Source organism: Polyodon spathula, chromosome 5 (genome assembly GCF_017654505.1).
Source record: "Polyodon spathula isolate WHYD16114869_AA chromosome 5, ASM1765450v1, whole genome shotgun sequence".
Lineage (NCBI taxonomy): Eukaryota > Metazoa > Chordata > Actinopteri > Acipenseriformes > Polyodontidae > Polyodon > Polyodon spathula.
In genome coordinates, this window is record NC_054538.1 from 50,015,414 (window position 1) to 50,035,534 (window position 20,121).

At 40.8% G+C, this 20,121-nt stretch overlaps 1 protein-coding gene across 1 annotated transcript in view; it reads left to right on the plus strand.

The window, feature by feature from the left end:
• ints9 (integrator complex subunit 9) overlaps nucleotides 1-20,121 on the plus strand; it is a 73,310-nt gene that overhangs the window by 30,311 nt on the left and 22,878 nt on the right. Inside the window, exons 12-14 of the mRNA XM_041250704.1 lie at nucleotides 7,265-7,436; nucleotides 7,525-7,649; nucleotides 18,038-18,205. Of these exons, the coding sequence (XP_041106638.1) occupies nucleotides 7,265-7,436; nucleotides 7,525-7,649; nucleotides 18,038-18,205 (465 nt within the window). The remainder of the gene's footprint in view (nucleotides 1-7,264; nucleotides 7,437-7,524; nucleotides 7,650-18,037; nucleotides 18,206-20,121) is intronic.

The window sequence follows — 20,121 nt, forward strand, 5'->3', positions numbered from 1 at the left end:
GCATGTGTGGTTCCCACTGTCAAGCATGGAGGAGGCAGTGTCATGGTCTGGGGTTGCTTTGCTCGTGAAGGGGTTGGTGATCTTTACCAAGTCCATGGCAAGCTCAACCAGCATGGCTATCATAGCATACTTCAGAGGAATTTTGTTCCATCAGGATTACGGCTAGTTGGGCAGTCATTCATTCTTCAGCAAGATAATGACCCGAAACACACCTCAAAGTTGTGCAAGAAGGAAAGTGAAGGACAACCCAATCTAATGACATGTATAAACATTGTCAATTATGAAAAAAACCTAGTTTCCAGCAAGTGTACTCAAACTTTTGACTGGTACTGTGTGTGTGTGTGTGTCTGTCTATAATATATATATATATAGTAAGATAGCAGGGAGGGGGTTGGGATTCCTCCCTGCTAAAACATGTGAGAATGCACTGTGGGTGAATGGGTTAATTGTTTTTATTGTTTAGATAATCCCCTGCACCTGGTGCTAATTGTAAATTGGAGCCAGGTACAGGGTATTTAAGAGAGGCAGCCAGACTGCTAAGGGCTGCTGAGAAGAGCCCAACTGTGTGTGAGTGAGAGCAGTCATATCCAGAGAGGTATTGTGTGGAATGTGTGTTAGTTTTTGGTGACAGGTAAACGGCTTAGCCGTCCTGTGAATTAGTTAGGAACCAATTTGTGTTTAGTCAGAGCTCTAAAGAGAGCTAGGTGTTTATTTCTGTTTTGTTTATTTTGTTTTGTGTTTATAAAAAAGTACGTGCAAGCGCAGAGAAAACTCAATTTCTGTGTATTGGGTCTGTTTTTAAAGGGGCAACGAACTGTGTGAGTGCAAGGATCTTTTACATATGGTGGCAGTGTGTGCGGGCGCCCCTACGACCCAATAAGAAATGGAGAACCTTTGGAAATTAATCGCTGCTCAACCAAAGCGACGACGCAGCAGTGGCCACAGCTTTTCTCCTGGTTCCCTTCTCCACTCTCCCCGAACACCCAGACGTCGCTGGGCTGCTGCCAGACGTCGCTAGTGCTCCCCCTGTTCGCTGCTGCGCTTCCCCTGGGTGATCAGACATCGCTACGTCGGTCCCCAGGGGAAAACCTTTGCCCACTGCTGCGTCGTCGCTTTGGTTGGCCCTGTCACACCGATAGGGTCCCGTGTCGCCGGTTCGAGGTCCCTTCCCAGACGTGCCGGAAGGTTCGATCCACCCTCAAGTCCGCCCGTGGAAGAGGGCGGAAATTGACATTTCAGGACTTGAGTGTGGGTGGTTGTGTTTTAGGGGAGGGGATGGCCTTGGTATGGCCGGTCAGTGTTGCACACTTGGTGGGGAGGATATGTAAGATAGCAGGGAGGGGGTTGGGATTCCTCCCTGCTAAAACATGTGAGAGTGCACTGTGGGTGAATGGGTTAATTGTTTTTCTTGCTTAGATAATCCCCTGCACCTGATGCTAATTGTAAATTGGAGCCAGGTGCAGTGTATTTAAGAGAGGCAGCCAGTCTGCTAAGGGCTGCTGAGAAGAGCCTGACTGTGTGTGAGTGAGAGCAGTCATATCCAGAGAGGTATTGTGTGGAATGCGTGTTAGTTTTTGGTGACAGGTAAACGGCTTAGCCGTCCTGTGAATTAGTTAGGAACCAATTTGTGTTTAGTCAGAGCTCTAAAGAGAGCTAGGTATTTATTTCTGTTTTGTTTATTTTGTTTTGTGTTTATTAAAAAGTGCGTGCAAGCGCAGAGAAAACTCAATTTCTGTGTATTGGGTCTGTTTTTAAAGGGGCAACGAACTACGTGAGTGGCAGGATCGTTTACAATATATATATATATATATATATATATATATATATATATATATATATATATATATATATATATATATATATATATATATATATATAATAATTTGTCCACTTGTAAGAACCGCTCATATTTATCCAATCAATATAGCTACTTAGGACAGTAAAGGTTAGTCAGTATACATTTCTCGAAGACTCTGGAGCCCACTCGACTTCTGAAGACCTCGGGGTGAAAATTATTTATTGTCATAAAGCTGGAGATGGATACAAGAAGATTTCCAAGCATTTGTGTATTCCAATTTCAACTATTGTTTCTGTTAACAAGAAGTATAAAGCTCGTAGTACTGTCGCAACGCTCCCTCAGTCTGGAAGAAAGAAGGTTCTTTCACCAAGAACAAGTAGAAGAATTGTAAGGAAAGTTAATAACAATCTGAAATCGACTCCCAGTTAGCGCTGTCTTCCGACCAGTGAACAGCTTGGTCTTATCTACACCCAGAACTGAAAGAACCAAACCGAGAGAAGCTGGTGCTGCCTTTGCATCCTGATACTTCTTCCTGTCCCGGTGCTGTTGCAGTTCTATACAGGGAAGTGGAGACGGACAGCACTTGGCGTGAGGACCTTAATGAAGCCAATAATGACCTGGCAGAACCCAGGGGAAAATTTACTTATTCAACGACTGGACGCAGTTAATCGTCCAGTTTAGTTTTACAGGTTTTTTTTGGTATCTTGTTTTTATGATCCTGTTTGAACTGTTTATTTTCTTTTGACACTGTCTCATAAGGAGGATTGTTATTTCTGTTTAAAAAGAAAGAAAGTTTTTCATTTTTGGAGTTTATATTGGAATCTACTGTCTGCTTCATCTGTACCCCCACATGCTTGCAAAATGTGTGTTTTTGTATGATTATATATATATATATATATATATATATATATATATATATATATAGATATATATATATATATATTAGCTCAAAGAGCCAGCTGCCCAATGTTTCGATATGTTGTACATATCTTTCTCAAGGGAGCTTGTGTTTACATTGGGGGTATTTATAGGTGTTTGACAGCATGATAATTACTTGTTATTGTTTATATTCAAATCCATGATTTATTCTTACATTATGTAATGGTGTTCTATATGTGACATCATTTTTCTATCTTTAAATCTAAACATTAAAAAATAATATTTAAATATTAATTCTAATTAACATTATTTTATATAAACTTATATTTATATTATCATGCAATGCTGGCTGTGAGGATCAGCCTTGATATGGTCTCCCCAGCGCATCAGCATGCACAACTTTTGAATGAATTTTATTTATTTAATTATTTTTAACTTTTATATATTTATTGGAATTAATTAGTTCATTCTTTTCTGTTGAGTCCTGCTGGCATCATCATGTTCAGTCTATTTCTTCTATGTGTTGCATTGTCTAATTTTAGCTGTTCTAATACTACAAACTTTACATCCTTTATGTCATGTCCTTGACTGGTGAAGTGCTGTACTATTGGTTCATTCATTTTTTTTTTTTTTATTTCTAATTACTGAAAGGTGGTTCTGAATTCTCTTATATAAAGTTGTTCCAGTCTCTCCAACATATTTTATTTCATTTTATTTTTCACAGGCTATTCCATAAACAACATTGCTATTTTTACAGTAGATATTAGTTTTTAGTGGATATGTGGTGTTCTTATGTTTAATTATATTTTTACTTTTGTCGATGTATTTACAAACTTTACATGTACTAGTGCAAGTATTTGTAGAACCTATTCTGTCAATTATTCTTTTATGTTTACTGTGAACTAGAATATCACCTAAATTAGCTTCTCTTTTGAATGCTACAACTCGGGCCTTAAGAAACACTTTTTTCAATTTTTCTGAATTATGTAGAATCCGCAAGTGTTTCCAAACTATCTTAGAAATATTGGGCAAAAGTTTAGAGTACATCGTTACTAATGGGACTCTCTTGACCTTTTTATTTCTATTTTTATAATCTAGTAGATCATCTCTGTTTAGTTTATCCACTTTTCTTAACTCTGACTCTATAATTCTTTCTTTGTATCCTCTTTTTTTTTTAAGATTTGTTTTTAAAACATGTCTTTGTTTTACATAGTCACTTTCTTTAGAGCATATTCTTCGTATTCTTATTCCTACCCCCTTTGGGATTGCCCTTTTAGTGTGTATTGGATGGGCAGAGGACATGTGTAAATACTGGTGCATGTCAGTAGGTTTATAGACTAGGTCAGTCTCAGTTGAACCTTCTTCAAGTTTTACTATGGTATTTCTTTTCTTATATTAAGGTCCACCTTAATATTACTGTGTATTTCATTTGCCATTTTATAAAACTGGAAAAGAGATTCTTCTCCATGTGTCCATACCCCAAAAATATCATCTACAAACCGAATGTATTCTAAAGGTTCTCTTTCTGATTTTCTAAGTAATTGTTCTTCCCATTTCCCCTTGTACGTACTGGCAAAATGCATTCCTAATTTAGATCCTATTGCTGTACCATCGTTTTGTTTGTAATTTTTACAAACAAACGTTAAATAACTGTTTTTTAAAACTACGTTGATCATGTTCAGCACCTCTGCTGTGGGTATTGATTTATCTAGTCTATTATCTAGTGCTTTTTGACAAGCTTCTAAAGTTTCTTTACGAGGGACACTTGGATACAGGGATTTTACATCCATGCAAATACAATTGTATTCTCTGGAAGGTTGTGCTTTAGTGATTCGAGTCTTTTTAAAAAATGTGTTGTATCCTTAACATAGCTTGGTCATTTCTCAACGTGTGACCTAAGTTGTTTTTCTGCTATTTCAGCTATTATGTGTGTTGGATTATCAATTGTGCTGACTATCATTCACATAGGGTGATTTTCTTTGTGCATTTTAGGATTTCCTCTTGCTAGGACTGTTCTTGCGTTATGTGGCTGCATGTATTTAAGTTTTTTTTGATATAATGCCTTTATTGTATAGTCTCTCCGCAATCTCCTTAACCTCTTTTACCGATTTATTGATTCTATTGCTTTTAAGTTCTTCATATGTATCTGTATTCTTCAATTCACATTCTACAGATTTAATATAGTCCTCTGTGCTCATTATCACTATTCCCGATCCTTTATCTGCCGGTATTATACTTATATCATCATCATTTAACAACTCAGTCGTAGTTTGTTCTTCAATATTGGTAAAATTAAGTTTACATTTTTAATTAGTCCTACTATAATTTCTTGTTTAACTTTAACTTCAATATACTTATCTAACCACTTGTCTCTTCCATCCAGAGGAGTCCATGTGCTTGTACTACTAACCTTAATCCCATGCTCATAATTACCCTCTGAATCTGAGATATTTTCATTGAAAAAATATTCTGCTAATCTCATTTGTCTTTCCCACTCCTTTAATTCAGTGGCCAGTTTATCTTTATCAATGTATTTTTTAGTTGGTATAAACTTAAGTCCTTTACTCAATACTGCTTTTTGGGATGTGGTTAACGTTTTACTTGATAAATTAAATACTGTCTTCTGTCTTTAGTGTATCTCTTTTCTTTCTATTTTGAATTCTCTGTCCTAGTCCTGTTTAATTTTCTATTTTGCATTTTATTGTTTACTTTAAACTGGTTTATTTTTATTGTTTTAGATGTATTTTGATTGTCTTAATGATGGCACAGTATTCTGACGTTCCTCTGGTTTCAGTGTCTTTAAATACAATAACTGAGAAATGGTTATTGTTGTATAAAAGATTAATTGGATCGTTCTTATTTTTAATAGTTTCTATTGTGCCTTCATAGTTAAAACAATCCTTATTCTTTAAGTCTGTGTATACGTGTATGGGCCTATTTAGGAGGTCTGCAGCTGCCAGAACTTCTGCCTCTGTAGCCCAAGAATCTGTACTGCTGTCACTTAATTTCATTTTTTCAATATGGGTCACTGAGTCGATGTACATTTCATATCGTTTTGTATTGCTTTCCATTAGTCCTATTACATTATGTCTAATTTTGTGTGTATAAAAATAGACTAATACAGTATATTCAATTTCTGAGCAATGACTGCGCTGGGACCAGAGTAAGGACGGATATGTAAAGTGTCAGATGAATTAATCCTGTTTTCAATACCATTATACACATCTGTAACAATTACTATATTCACACAATTGTTTTGAAATTTGAGAGCTCCCCTAAATCCCTTGTTTAGAAAAATACAGGGTATTAATGCTTGTGACAGAGTAGCTGTATGGGTGTGTGCATTTGCTGCTGAGTGACAGGCAAGAGATCGAGATGGAGGTTGAAGTTGTCACACTATCACAATGTATCTTTTTTTTCTTTTTACGTGCTGTCCCATCTTGCCCATCTTATTTTTTTAGCAGTCATTTTAACGTTTCAGCCTTTAGAAGTGATTAAAACAGAAAACCCACCCCTTCAACTCTGACTGGTTAAATGTAGTTTAAAGATGTCACACAGCTGTCATGTAGTTCTAAGTTTTTTAGTTTTTTTTCCAACCAGCATGTGCAAATGATCTAGTCTGCTAGCAGCACAGTCAGTCCTTATTGTTAAAAGCACAGTAGCATCTGCAAGAAGGGCGAATAAGGGTTGTGCAGCTGGGCGGCGACAGTCACTTAGCCGGGCGACCCGTCTGGGTGAAACAGTCTCGGGAGAACCCTACTAAATTCATTACAAAATCCCTGTGTCCCCACCCCACCTCAACAAATGTATAACATGCTTTGAGGAAATGTTTCTTTCAGAGCAGTTACTAATAAGCAATATTTGGAGTTACTAAAATATGAAAATAGTTTCAACATTTTTTAAAGCTAATGCCTGTTTTTCACATCTCCATAAACTGAATTCAGCAGCTGATGTACAGTAGTTGCATCATATGTACAAAAAAATTCAGTTTTGTAGCCGCTGAACCCCAGGACTTATGTATAACCTGTCAGGTTTCTTTGAATTTTTTTTTTTTTTTTTGTTCTACCAAAGGGTATGCAGTCTTTGCAGTAGGTTCCATCATTAACTGCTGAATAAAGCAACTAAGAAAACTGAGAGTGATTCCCTCTTAATGACTCAACTTTGGGAATTCACATTTCTCATGAGGCTGCCATGGCAGCTGACAAGGATCTGTGTTCTTAGGATATAGTTCACTGTAATTTGGGTGTCTATTCTCCGCAAAAATGCCTGCATCAAATTCTGCAAATTAAGCTTTGTGTGCCTAAAACCCTTCAAAGTCACATTGCTGGTTTGTGGTGGTTCACAAAGTAATATAATGCTCTGAAGAGTTGGATAGTGGATAGTGATCTTCGTCAGGATCATTCCCCCAGTTGACTAATCACCCAGAACTGAGTTTAATAACACTACTTGGCATAGCTACAGAAGTAATTGGAAAGAACAAGTACTACTTATGTTTTGCAGCCTGAGATCCTATTGTTGGTATGTATTCCACATCCTAGCCTCTGGAATGGTAACAGGGCATAAATTGTGTGATTTGTATTTCCACAGTTGATTCAGACAAACAAGCTGAAGCACTACCCCAGTGTGCATGGAGATTTCAGCAATGACTTCAAGCAGCCATGCGTGGTGTTCACCGGGCACCCCTCTCTGCGCTTCGGAGACGTGGTGCACTTTATGGAGTTGTGGGGAAAGTCCAGCATCAACACCATCATCTTCACAGGTGGGAGAGATAGGAAAAGAGAGGTAAAAATGCAGAAATCTGTTGATCTCAATTTTGACCTGAGTTCACTGGTTTCTGACTCTTTTAGAGCCTGACTTCTCCTATCTCGAAGCCCTGGCCCCATACCAGCCCCTCGCCATGAAGTGTGTCTACTGTCCCATTGACACCCGCCTAAACTTCATCCAGGTCTCCAAGCTGCTGAAGGAGGTTCAGGTAAACCAGAATTTTTTTTTGGCAATGTTTATTTTAGTAAAGGTGTTTTTCCTTAAATGTTTGTAATTAGTGAAGTAAAAAACAAAGTTGATTCCATAGTGATAGTGAAGCTGATTCATGGCTATGTCAATGCAGAATATGCATTAAACAAAACAGCAAGGAGTGCTGTGGACTTGAACACTAAGCTTTAACCCTTGGTCGGTCTGTTTACTTAGCGCCAGTCAGGCGCATCAGGTCCAATTTTATTTTCACATATGCTGTTTGTTTTACATCTGCTGTTTTAAAAGTATTCTTTTTTTTCGAAGTAAAACAGGTTTAAAAGGCACTGCATATCAAAAGGACACTCAGTAGTACATCTCCAGCCAAGCCCCACCCCTTGCTCGCTGTATTTCACATACCTCTTCATAGTCATGCATACTCTCCTGATCACTCGTTTTATCACCAAACTCCTCAATAATGTAATTCAAGAAATTATTTTATTACTATTACATCTCAAAAAGCTCTGCAAAAGTCTGATATTCTTTGAGCGCTGGCTGCGGAAGCAGCTATCTTGTTTGCTTGTGTTTGTGTTATCTCTGTGGTGCAGGGTCTGTGTATATTGCTCAGATCCGACCCTTTTTTTTCAGCCTCTCTCAGCTCCTATTGGTCTCACTCAGTCGTTGAAAGGTTTTCTCGGGTACAGACCTGTGCTTGATGTCTTTTTGATGATGTCAGACAGGGTCTGACATCAGACTGTAAAGGGAAAATTGTAATATCAGACCTGGTCCGACATAGGACCGCGAAGGGGCAAGATAATCATGCTTTTCTTTAGAGCGTAGCTTAATTGCTCATGGTTTGGAGTTGTACTCTGATGTCAATTGATTGTTCATGGTCGTTCAAATGGGAGGAGTTCTAGTTATTCTACTAAAATCAATATTGTAGCCTATATAAAAAGTACTACAAGTAAATACCCCATTAAAACACTCGCCATTTTTTGGCATGATCAATCCAACAAGAATCTGAAATGATCTGTAACATCTTTATTAATGTAAATATGTATTTATACTACCTGTACAATACAGTACTTGCACACTTCCAACTATAGTGATTCACTACTCTCAATCAAACTATTATGCAGTCCTGTTAATTTTCTATGTGTTAATATATGCCGTCTTACATTTCTTAATACTACAGCAATTTTGGTGTTAAGCAATTTCTATAAATATACAGCATGATTGTTTCAAATACTGTTCATCATTTTGTAAATTAGATTTTTTACTATTTCTGAATGTAATAATAATAGTAATAATCTAAAATACACTAATTAAGTACATTTGTTTATAAATAATTTTTCTTCCAAGAAAAAATATTATTATTTTATTATAGAGTCTTGCCATGGATAAGAGATTACCCTTTTACAAAATATTACAAGTATGGATGTGATTAGATATGGGGTACTTTGTGTTACAAATATTTACTGTAACACAAAACACTAAATAAGGGGGGGTGGGGGAGGTTTGATAATTTAGCACCAGTAAGCTCTCTGGTCCTAAACATTCAAAACAGTTTAGCACCAATTTTCTAAATGATTTGCACCCTGACACAGTAGCTGCAGCTTATCACCTTCACACTCATAATTTATGATGTCTCAGAAACCCTGGATGGAATTATTTTCCTGTAATTGAAGCCCCTCTTATTCTATATACATTTATTTTGGTTTGTGTTCTAATACCCTCGGCAGCAGTCTTTACCTGAGTGTGGTTGAGTAACCGTGTTTCTCTGTGCTTGCCATTTGTAATAATTTATAATCGGTGATGCCCTCAACAGTGTCATTACCTGAGTTTGGTTTTTAACTAGGCTTGCTACTTTTAGATATTAATCGGTAAATCTTGTTAAATGTTGAATATTTCAACTGAAATAAATGTATACAAGATAAATGCCAGTAAAACCACTTGCTATTTTTTATTTTCTTATTAAAAATAATCATCTCTAGTTTGTGTAGTTTTTATACTTGCTATAAAAACTACATTCGCTAGAAAGCTCTTGTTTGCTTAAATGACTGTCAATCATCAAGACATGCACCGACTGCACACTTTCATTTGCTACAGTGCCTGTCATTCAAAGCGCCTACTTCGAAATTAGTGAGTTAACGTATAGGTAAGCTTTTGCTGTAGGTATAAGGTGACAGTAACTAGTTTGATTTGAAAATGGAGCACAAGAGGAAAACACTTAATGAATATTGTGCACAATACCCTGACCGACAGCTGAAGGACGAAGCAGGTCCGTCTGCCTTGCCTTCCAGTGACGGCTGTGCTGAAGCAGGAGAGGGGGAGCTCAGATTCCGAATAAAAAGTTAGTTCTGTTCAACTGTCTAGTGTTTTGTTCTGTGCATATTATTTGTGTAAATTTATGCTATAAAAGTCTGTGATACAGTTTTATATGCAGCGTTTATTAGTTTATTTGAGACAATTTTTTAATTTGTGTAGGATCTTTATCTTTACAAGGTATAGCGCTGCTGTGACCAAATGTTATTTCAATTAGAATGTTGGTAACGTTAGGTTATTACCATAACCCTGGTTCCCTGAAAAGAGAATGACAACCATTACCGAATGGGAAGAGCCTCTGTAACCATCAGTCACTGAGCATATATACAAAAGCTGCCCTATTGGGGCCCTGCTGTGAGGTGGAAGACCCACCCACCTCCTGTTAAAGAGGGACGTCCTCACAGTAGCACATCGCCATTTTCTTTCGAAAACAGAGGTCAGGTGGGGACACGACCTCAAAGGGTTATGGGTGTCATTCTCTTTTCAGGGAACCAGGGTTATGGTAATAACCTAACATTCCCTTTCAATTCGACAACCATTACCGAATGGGACAGCTGTACCAAAGCTGTTGTGGCTCCAGATTACCGACAGTACAGCCCCATGGCGATAGCAACAGAGCCCACTTGACGCCTAAGGGCATGCCGTCTGCAACACCGTAGAGCCCAGAGAGGATCTTGCTCAGTTTGTAACATCAAAGCGGTTAAAATGCACAAATGTCTTACTACCTGTCCATGTAGCAGCATTGCATGACTCATCTAAGGAGGCGCATGAAGAAAAGCCCACGAAGTTGCCTGGCCCCTGGTAGAATGGGCCGTAATGTCCCCCGATAACGGGGTCCGTCTGTTCATATGCCAAGCGTATTGCATCTGTCACCCAGTGCGCTAGACGTTGCTTCGATAGGGCCGTCCTATCCAAATAACAACGCAGAGCCCGAACTGGGCATATCGTTTGTTGTCTACGGTCCTCCTCTGACTCATGCGGGGGAGGTCTGCAAGTTTCCAAAACCACTGATTTGGTTAATATGGAATGAGGATACCGCCTTTGGCAAAAAGGATGGATTTGTTCTTAATGTACCCATGAGTCACTTCCAGTGAAAGCCATACATGTGTCATCAATGGACAGCGCATGAAGCTTGCTTACTCGTCTGGCAGACGTAATGGCTATTTAAAATGCCACTTTCAGTGAAACGGCGCAGTTCTGCAGATGCCATGGGCTCAGATGGGGGACTCATAAGGGCTCGCAGTACCAGTTCTAGTTAGAACGAAGCCTCCGAGCCCATTTAAGAAATTGCATTGCCAGGAAATGTGCCCCAGGGGACACAGAGTCAGTTTTGTTATGGCACACTGATATTGCTGCCATGTATACCTTCAAAGTGGGTGCTGATTTTCCTGCATCAAACAGGTGTTGTAAGAAGGTTAATATCGTCTCTCATCTCATCCATCTGGGTGCAACCAGCAAAACCTGTGTTCTCTCCACCCTGATCCTTTCTAATGTCAGGGGTAGTAATGGTAGCAGAGGGAACACATACAATAGTCCCTGTGGCCAGGGGTGAGCTAGCGCGTCTACTCCCAGCGGGCCCCCGTCTCTCTACATGGAGAACCATAGGGGGCAATGAGTGGACTCTGCTGTGGCAAAGAGGTCGACTCGGGAGGTCGAAACCTCTCCCAAATCTGTTTCACCACTTGAGGATGCAGCCTCCACTTCGAGTTGTCTGGAGCTCTTCTGGACAGGAGGTCTGCTGCCTTGTTGTCCACACCGGGGAGGTGAACTGCCCTAATGAAATACAAGTTTCTGTGTGACGAGGACAGGAGTCTGTGCGCTGCGTGGTGAAGGCCCGGTGAGCGCAAGCCGCCTTGGTGATTTATGTAGGCTACCACTGTGGTATTGTCCGTCCGGATTCTCGAGGCGGCTGCCATCAACCCCAACAACCTTTGATATATTCTGACCTATACGCGTTGCCTTAAAAGGTGAAGCGCAGATATTTTCTGTGTGCGGGACAGATCGGGACGTGAAAATATGCGCCTTGCAGGTTGGTCGATGTGAACCAGTCGACCGGTTGGACGGACTGGAGGATACGCTGTTCTGTCAACATGTTGAAAGTCCCCTGAGGAACAAGTTGAGGACACCGCAGTCCCTTTTGGGCACCAGGAAGTACCAAGAATAAAAGCCGATGAGGACATCGGTTGGACTTACCAAGCGTACAGCGTTCTTCCTTCGAAGATTGGCGATCTCCTGTTTGAAGGAGTATCGCCCTCGCTGGTTTGACGGTGGTGAGGAGCACACCCTTGAAGGGTGGCAGACCTATGTGGAATTGTAGAGCGTATCCATATCTCATTGTCAATAGCACCCAGGAGTCCTGGGTGCAGCCTTGCCGTGGGCAGCCTGCAGACGCTTTTAGAACGATTCACCGGTGCCAAATCAGTCAGTGCCAGGATCAGCATTGAGGCAAGCACTATTGGTGCCGAGTTCGGCGTTGAGACATGCGCGGTCAGTACCGAGTTGATTGATGCCGAGGTTGATGTCGACGTGTGGTGCGGTCGGTGCCGGGCTGTAGACGGGCTCAAAGCTATTCCCCAGTGCTGAGAAAAGCGCTGTTGCTGTCGATGGTAGGCACGGTCGGGGCCGAGCTGTCGGCGGGAAAAACCGCGGTCGATGCCAGGGTATGCAGCGGATTCAATCGCCGTGGTCACTGAGGGCAAGCACAGCTGCGCTAGGAAAGCCCAAGGGATTGAGAGGGGCATTAGGCCTGAGCTGTTGGTTTTTTTTTTTTTGGTCGCTAGGCCGCAAGCCCTCGTAGTCTCCTTACAACAACACCACAACACAGCCGTTGGTCAGTCCGGTTGGGGGTTTGGTGGCAGCCAGGGCCCCTCAGGGGCGGTCTCCCTTGGGCTTGGGAGGAGGCGAGTCTTTCTTGGGTCTCCCTTGGGCTTGTTAGGGGGCTGGCCTGTGGTCCCCTGCCGCTTTCTCTGCCTCTGCCTGCTTGCCTACTCTGGGGTAGAGGGCGTTGTTCAGATCCTTTTACCCCAGCAGGCTGCGCATGCCGCCTTGGCCGCTGATGGTAAGTCGGAATGCGTGAAAACATTGATGCAACTTCCGTGGCCTTGTGGGACCTCTCAAGGCTCACATCAATGGTTGCCCCAAAAGTCTGCCCCGGTGTAATGGGGGCATCCAGCAGCGCCACCTTCTTGGTCTCCACGACTTTGGCTTGCATCAGCCACAAATGCCGGCGAGCGGCCACCATCGCCACCAGTGACCTCTCTGATGTCTGACCTAACTCTCCTATTAGGTCAGTCATCGCCTTAGCCACCGCCTGGAGCTCCAGTGTCTGCCTCTGTGGCTGTGTCCTGCAGCCTCTCCACCAACTGGTTCTGGTAAAGTACCAGTATGGCCATAGCTTTCGCTGCTTGCACGGACAGGGCTGCCGACGCGTAGGCCTTGTCCCCCTTGGTGAAGGTGAAACCTTGCACCAACACCGTGACTATGTCCCCGATTAGTGGGGAATGCGCCTAGTCCCGCTTCTTGGGCTCCTGCAGTCAAAAGCAGAGACTCTGCTGTTCTGGAGGCTGAGGGTGCAGACGCTGGGTTGCCCCAGGAGGAGCGCACCAAATCCAGGAAATCCTGGCATAAGGGGAGGGCGTGCTGTGGGTGCCCTCTCTGCTGGAGGAAGCGGTTCCGTCGGCCAGGGATCTTCTGTGGCTGCAGCTGCACGCCCAGAACTCCTCCCTCTGTGACACATGTGGCAAGGGCGGCAGGGTGCTCCCCTCCCCTCCTCGAGAACTTCCGACACGGAGAGCAGTCCAGCTCATCTGCCAGTGCCTTGGCCGCGTGCTCTGGCCCTAAGCACCTGGCGCAGGATCGTTGCTTGTGCTGCCTGGGCAATTTTGCCGCATACTGGTCACACTGGTGAAAACCAGCGGAGGACCCAGTCGACTGGCCCGACATGCTTGCAGGTGTTTAAGCTGCTGCTCTCGATGAGCAGCCTGCAGACGCTTTTAGAACGATTCACCGGTGCCAAATCAGTCAGTGCCAGGATCAGCATTGAGGCAAGCACTGTTGGTGCCGAGTTCGGCGTTGAGACGTGCGCGGTCAGTGCCGAGTTGATCGGTGCCAAGGTTGATGTCGATGTGTGGCACTGTCGGTGCCGGGCTGTAGACAGGCTCAAAGCTATTCCCCGGTGCCGAGATATGCGCTGTCGCTGTCGATGGTAGGCACAGTCGGGGCCGAGCTGTCGGCGGGAAAAACCGCGGTCAATGCCGGGGTATGCAGCGGATTCAGTCGGTGTGGTCACTGAGGGCAAGCACAGCCGCGCTAGGAAAGCCCAAGGGATTGAGAGGGGCATTAGGCCCGAGCTGTTTTTTTTTTTTTTTTTTGGTCTCCAGGCCGCGAGCCTGCGGAGTCTCCTTACAACAACACCACACTGAGTATCAACTACACGAGGCCTTGTGTAGTGAAAAGAGCAATGGCCGCTCGATAAACTCTTTTAGAGGGGTCGAGACTAGCTCTACTCAGAAACTGATGTGAGAATAAAATGAGAGCGCTCTTTTAGACACGCTCGGAGCGCGATTTTACCGTGGATAAATCCAACAAATCAGCCAATTTCAGTAGCAGAAGTAAAAGCTATCCACGACCTGTCTCAGTGAGATGAGAGAGAAAATGGCGATGTGTTTACTGGTGAGGACATCCCTCTTCAACAGGAGGTGGGAGGGACTTCCCCCTCACAACAGGGCCCTGATAGGGCAGCTTTTGTATATATGCTTAGTGATTGACGGTCAAAGAGGCTCCTCCTATTCGGTAATGGTTGTCATTCAAATTGGAAGGGAACCATGGTTTTGTTCATGATGAATATGATAAATGTATTTCGCTAAGTGAGATGTTTCTCAATGGCAGAAAAAGTCTGTTTTTTTTTTTAAAGCATAAAGGTTGATTCCACACATTCTCTGCTTGAATTGAAAAATAAATAAAAAATGGTAAGTTCTTTCTAAAATAAGTTGATATTAATCTTCAATTTTTGGCAACAAAATAAAAATGTAATAGTAGCAAGCCTATTTATAACAAAAATAATGAGTTTGTTCAGTAGTACCCTCGGGAGGGTCATTACCTAAGTTTGGTCAGTAACCCCCTCGGCAGTGGTTATCACCTGAGTTTGGTCAGTAGTGCCCTTGGCAGCGTTCATCACCCGAGTTTCACCACATAAACGTGAACGATTACCTTTCTAGATAACAGCCTCTTCGATATCTATTCGGCCAAATAGAATATTACTTGCTAGTAGTATCCCACAAAGGGGGAGGGGTTCCTCTTCGAAGAGCGGCGAGGTTAATCCATAATTAAATTAAAAATATATATATATACACTTTTGGGAGGTTTAGGACAGTTTTTTTTTTGTTTGTTGAACAGCCAGCTGCTCTTGTCAGATCTAATGAATGTGTGCGGTTGAGTTCCAACAATAGACACATTCTCATCCTTAAAAACTGCTTCTCTTTCCCAGGAGGATTACATATTTTTTTAAAAATATATGTTTTGCCCAAGACTTCGGCATCTTTCCTTTGCAGGATCTGAGGGGTTTCTGTTCATCACTCAAAAATAACTGACTATTTTCCGACTGGAAAAAACAACAATCCTATTGGTGGATTCTTGACAGGGCAGGTGGTGGGGCTGGGTGCTCTGTGTGTGTGCTATTATTCTGATTCGATGTGTTATGTTAATCATGGTCAAGGCCCTGTGCAAATTGTGATTTTTACAATATTCTTAAGTAATAAAAATAAGTTTCATCATTATTATTTGTATTTCATACAAAAGAAATCATATTAACGAACTACTGCTCTGCTGTGTGCCTGCGTGTACTATTCGCCATGCACACAGTGCTGTGCAGTGATTGTCATGTCACTATGCAATTTAGGCGGGAAATTAAAATACTACACACTGTAAACAAGAAAATGGATGTCTCTAAAAAGGCAAAAAATGTGTCTGCAGCAGATCATATAAAGTACTATCCAGCAGGAGCTTTACAGAGCGATGAGGGTAATCTATTCTGTACGTCCTGCAACGTTACTGTAGATCACTACCGAGAATCAGCTGTTCACAGGAGTTTAGATTCAAGTATTCACTGAAAGAGAAATGAGGAAATCCAGAGCAGCACTGCAACTGCTTTACTTGCCAAGAAAAAGAAAAAAAAAAGTGACTTCCATGTTCCAAAAGTCCACTGAAAACCATGAAGCATGAAACATTTTGACCTGACAGAGGCATTTGTTTGTGCAAATGTCCCTCTTGAAAAATTGGACCAAGTTATGTAAATTGTTCAGACTGAGTGTAGCAAATGGTGGAGTGATTCCTTCATCAACCTAGCTGAGACATTAATACTTACCTAAAGTTGCAAGTATCACAAGCAGAAGATTATGGAACTGGTAAAACAGTTTCTTAGTTTGTTTGTCAGTGGTCACTAACGAGTCGACTGATGCCCAAGATCAGTGTGGGTTACACATGGTATTTGTTTTGCAAGACCTGAGTGGTGAACATGCACTTGACGAACTAGAACTGATACACTTACAGGCTGTTAATTACAACAACTTTGACGTTGATTTTGATGATGTCAGTGCATTTATATTTCATGTTTTAAAGAAAACGTCAGTGATTTTCACAGGGCCTTAGTCATGTTATATAATATATTTTACTTATCAAGTAAGTACTATGCTTATATATATATATATAGTATAGTACAGTGTAATATGTATAGCTATCGTAAAGAAAAATGTACAAGGACGTATGGTAAGTAGAACAATAATAAAAAAAAAAAAACTGTAAATCCACATTATTAATATTGGAAAGGCATTTGAAATTGTAATATTACCATGGTGATTTTTAGAAGGGCTGTAAGGTTGTATTAGAAGATTAGAATGCTTCTATTTATTAAATATACATTATTCCATGGTGTTGTACTACAGACAGTTTTCATGTGTATAACCCACATTAAACAGATTTGCAAGCAAATATTGAGAAAAAGGGGACAAATCTAAGCAAAATGAATAGCATAGTCTCTAACTTAATCCACTTAAGGTGGATCTGTTTTGTGACCACAAGGGTCTGGTTTAGTACACTGCAATCGGTACTACATTTGACCTAGTTTAACCAATGATCCCAAAAAGCCCCTGATAATGTCACTTGAGTTATTCAACTGATTTGCACCCCATGTTTCTTGTCATGCAGCAACTGCTGGCTGTGCAACATCTGTCCTCACTTTAGTGGGTTTAGTTTCAAATTAAGTTAGAAATGTGTCGGAAAGGAAACGATTTGGACGCAACTACAAAGGCACTTCGTGTAAATAGGTTGCTGTTAAGTGTTTTGTAACATTTATTATAACGTATAGTATTTCGTTTTGGAAGATGGCGTTCTATAGTGACCTGATCTTCAGCGTATTTCAGTAGTAATCTGTGACAAACCAGTTTCTAGTCAAATAACGCCCTCAAGCATGCTCAATTGGGCTCAATTTTATCATGAAGGATAATGCACCATACTTTGCTATTTTTATAGTTGGCCATGGCTACTATTGTAGTTTCCATCGCCCCTATTTAACAATGATGCACAACCTTATCCAAACCTCTATCATAGATTTATAGCAACTTACGGACATGTTGTATTGCATTTGGGTATAATCTGATAACATACATTCACTCTTTAACATTCTTAGAATATCCTTTGAAACTGCGTTTTGATGCAGATCAACTGTACTACAGTAAAACTAGCCACCAGATTTAAAACCTAAAGTTCTTAATAATTTGCTTGGTGATTTAGCTGACTTTATTGTGTTCTGGTCACTCATGAAAATATCATCTAATATCTGCAATGTTGTGGATCAATTTTATTACACGCGATATGTGTTAACTAGCAGTCCAAACAAAGGTGATTTGAATAGTTCTAGTAGTGATGATGAATGAAGTTTGTTGTTTTCTGCTTCCCACACTTCATGAACGATTTACCATAGTGACACAGCTCTCTCTGCTACTCTGATCTCCCCCACACATTTCTCTTTGTCTGCATAATTTTTTTTTGCCCCTGTTGCCTGCTTTAACACTGTCCCTTCCACTGTTTCAGCCCCTCCATGTGGTGTGCCCGGAACAGTATGTCCGGCCTCCGCCTGCTCAGTCCCACCGTTCAGATCTGATGCTGGACTGCCAGCCACCTACCATGCCATACCGCCGCTGCTCTGTGCTCAGTCTGCCCTTCAGAAGGCGCTATGAGAGGATTGAGCTGCTGCCTGAGGTAGGTCATCAGAAATAGCCTGCAGGAGGCACATTGTAATCCCTAAACCTAAAGAGATACATTTATCTAAATATTGCTTAGACATCTAAGTCCTGGAAGTACTGATTTCTACCAAGAAGTCTGACATTGCATTTGGTAGATACATTTATGTAATGGATTTGTTTTAGTGCCTGTGTAACATGGTGTACATTCAGTAATGTCAAGCTGCACCCAAATGGTGTTGTCATTAAACTTGATGTGTTTCTACCAAGTTCTATATGTTATCTAAATCCTTTTGTAATTCCTAGTATCACATGCAAATGTTACAGATACTTACCCTGCGGCACCCCACTGAGTACATGGCCCCAGTTTTTTCTTCTTCTAAGTACTCTCTCTGCCTCCTATGTTTTAATCAACAATGTATCCACTTGCATGTACTTCCTTGTATTCCCACTGATTTCAGATTTAGAATTAGTTTTTCATGCACCGCTTTGTCAAAGTCTTTTTGTATGTCCAAGTATGTCAAACGGATGGGTTATTTATATATCCTGAAATAACAACAGAACACAATTGACTTGCATGTAAAAAAAAAAGTAATGCTGCGGTGATCTTACATGAAGTATCTGTTTGTGTAAAAGTAACTTTATATAATAATCAATTATGTCTACATCCGTTAAAATGGTTAATGTGCTCCGAGGTGATTAAAATTATAGGAGGCTGTGTGGTCCAGTGGTTAAAGAAACCAGGAGGTGCTCAGTCTTTCAGGTGAGACGTTGCTGTGAGTGATGCATAATTCACACACCCTAGTCTTGTATTTTGTAAAGCGTTTTGTGATGGTGGTCCACTATGAAAGGCGCTATATAAAAATAAAGAATTATTATTGTTATTGTTATTGTTATTATTATTATTATTGTTATTGTTATTATTATTATTATTATTATTATTATTATTATTATTATTATTATTATTATTATTATTATTATTATTATTATTAACATGTATATTTAAGGCATCACAAAAAGCTCAGGAGATTGTTTTAAGGAGGTCAGAATAAAAGCATCAGTACTAAGCTATTGAAATAACATTTTATTCCTTTGAAGGAAATAATCCTTTGGAAACCACTGCTTATTAAAATGCCTGTGTTAACAAATAAACAGGTGTGTAGCTGCACATGTGATACCTTTCTGAACCTTTTAATTAGTGTAGCAGTTGCACAGTAATTGAAGCATAAATCAATGATAATTCCTGGACATCAAAAGGCTAAACTTTTGAAGTATAGTGTAACAGAAATAAATCTCAAGGATATTTTTAGTTTGGTCATTGTACATTTTCATGAGCATGTGGCCCAAGCAATTGAGTTGTACTGCCCTGAGGCTGGTTACATTTAAATGCCTATTTTTCCCTGGGTTAACCACAAGGTGTACCTTTCAGAATACAGTTGAACATAAGTTTCTTACCTTGTATGATGAACTGCACACACAAAATGAACTCCCAGCCTCTACGTTGCTTGGGTCAGGAGAACAAACCGATCTCTTGCCCAGAGATCATTGTGATTATAATCCTTTTGGCACCAAAGTCAGTTTTATTTCCCCGTAAAACCAGACATTTCAAGCATCATGGTCCAAATTTGTCCTGTATTTGCTTGGGTACAGACTTCGTATAGTATTTCGTGTTTATGCGCTTTGTTATTCTTAGGTTTTGTTTTATTTGAAAAAAATCTTCCTTATCTACCTTTCAGCTAGTTATTTATCCATTTGTGGTATTTCCTTTTTCATTTGTTCATGTCTTCCCCATCACCTCTGTTTGTCCTTTTATGTGGTTCCCCACTTTTACCATCTTGTCGTAGGAATCTGTGCTTAATATGTGTCAGACACACAGACAAAAAGGGTGAAGGGCTCCATCGCCTCCAAGTCAGCAACCAGACAAAGCTCTGCTCA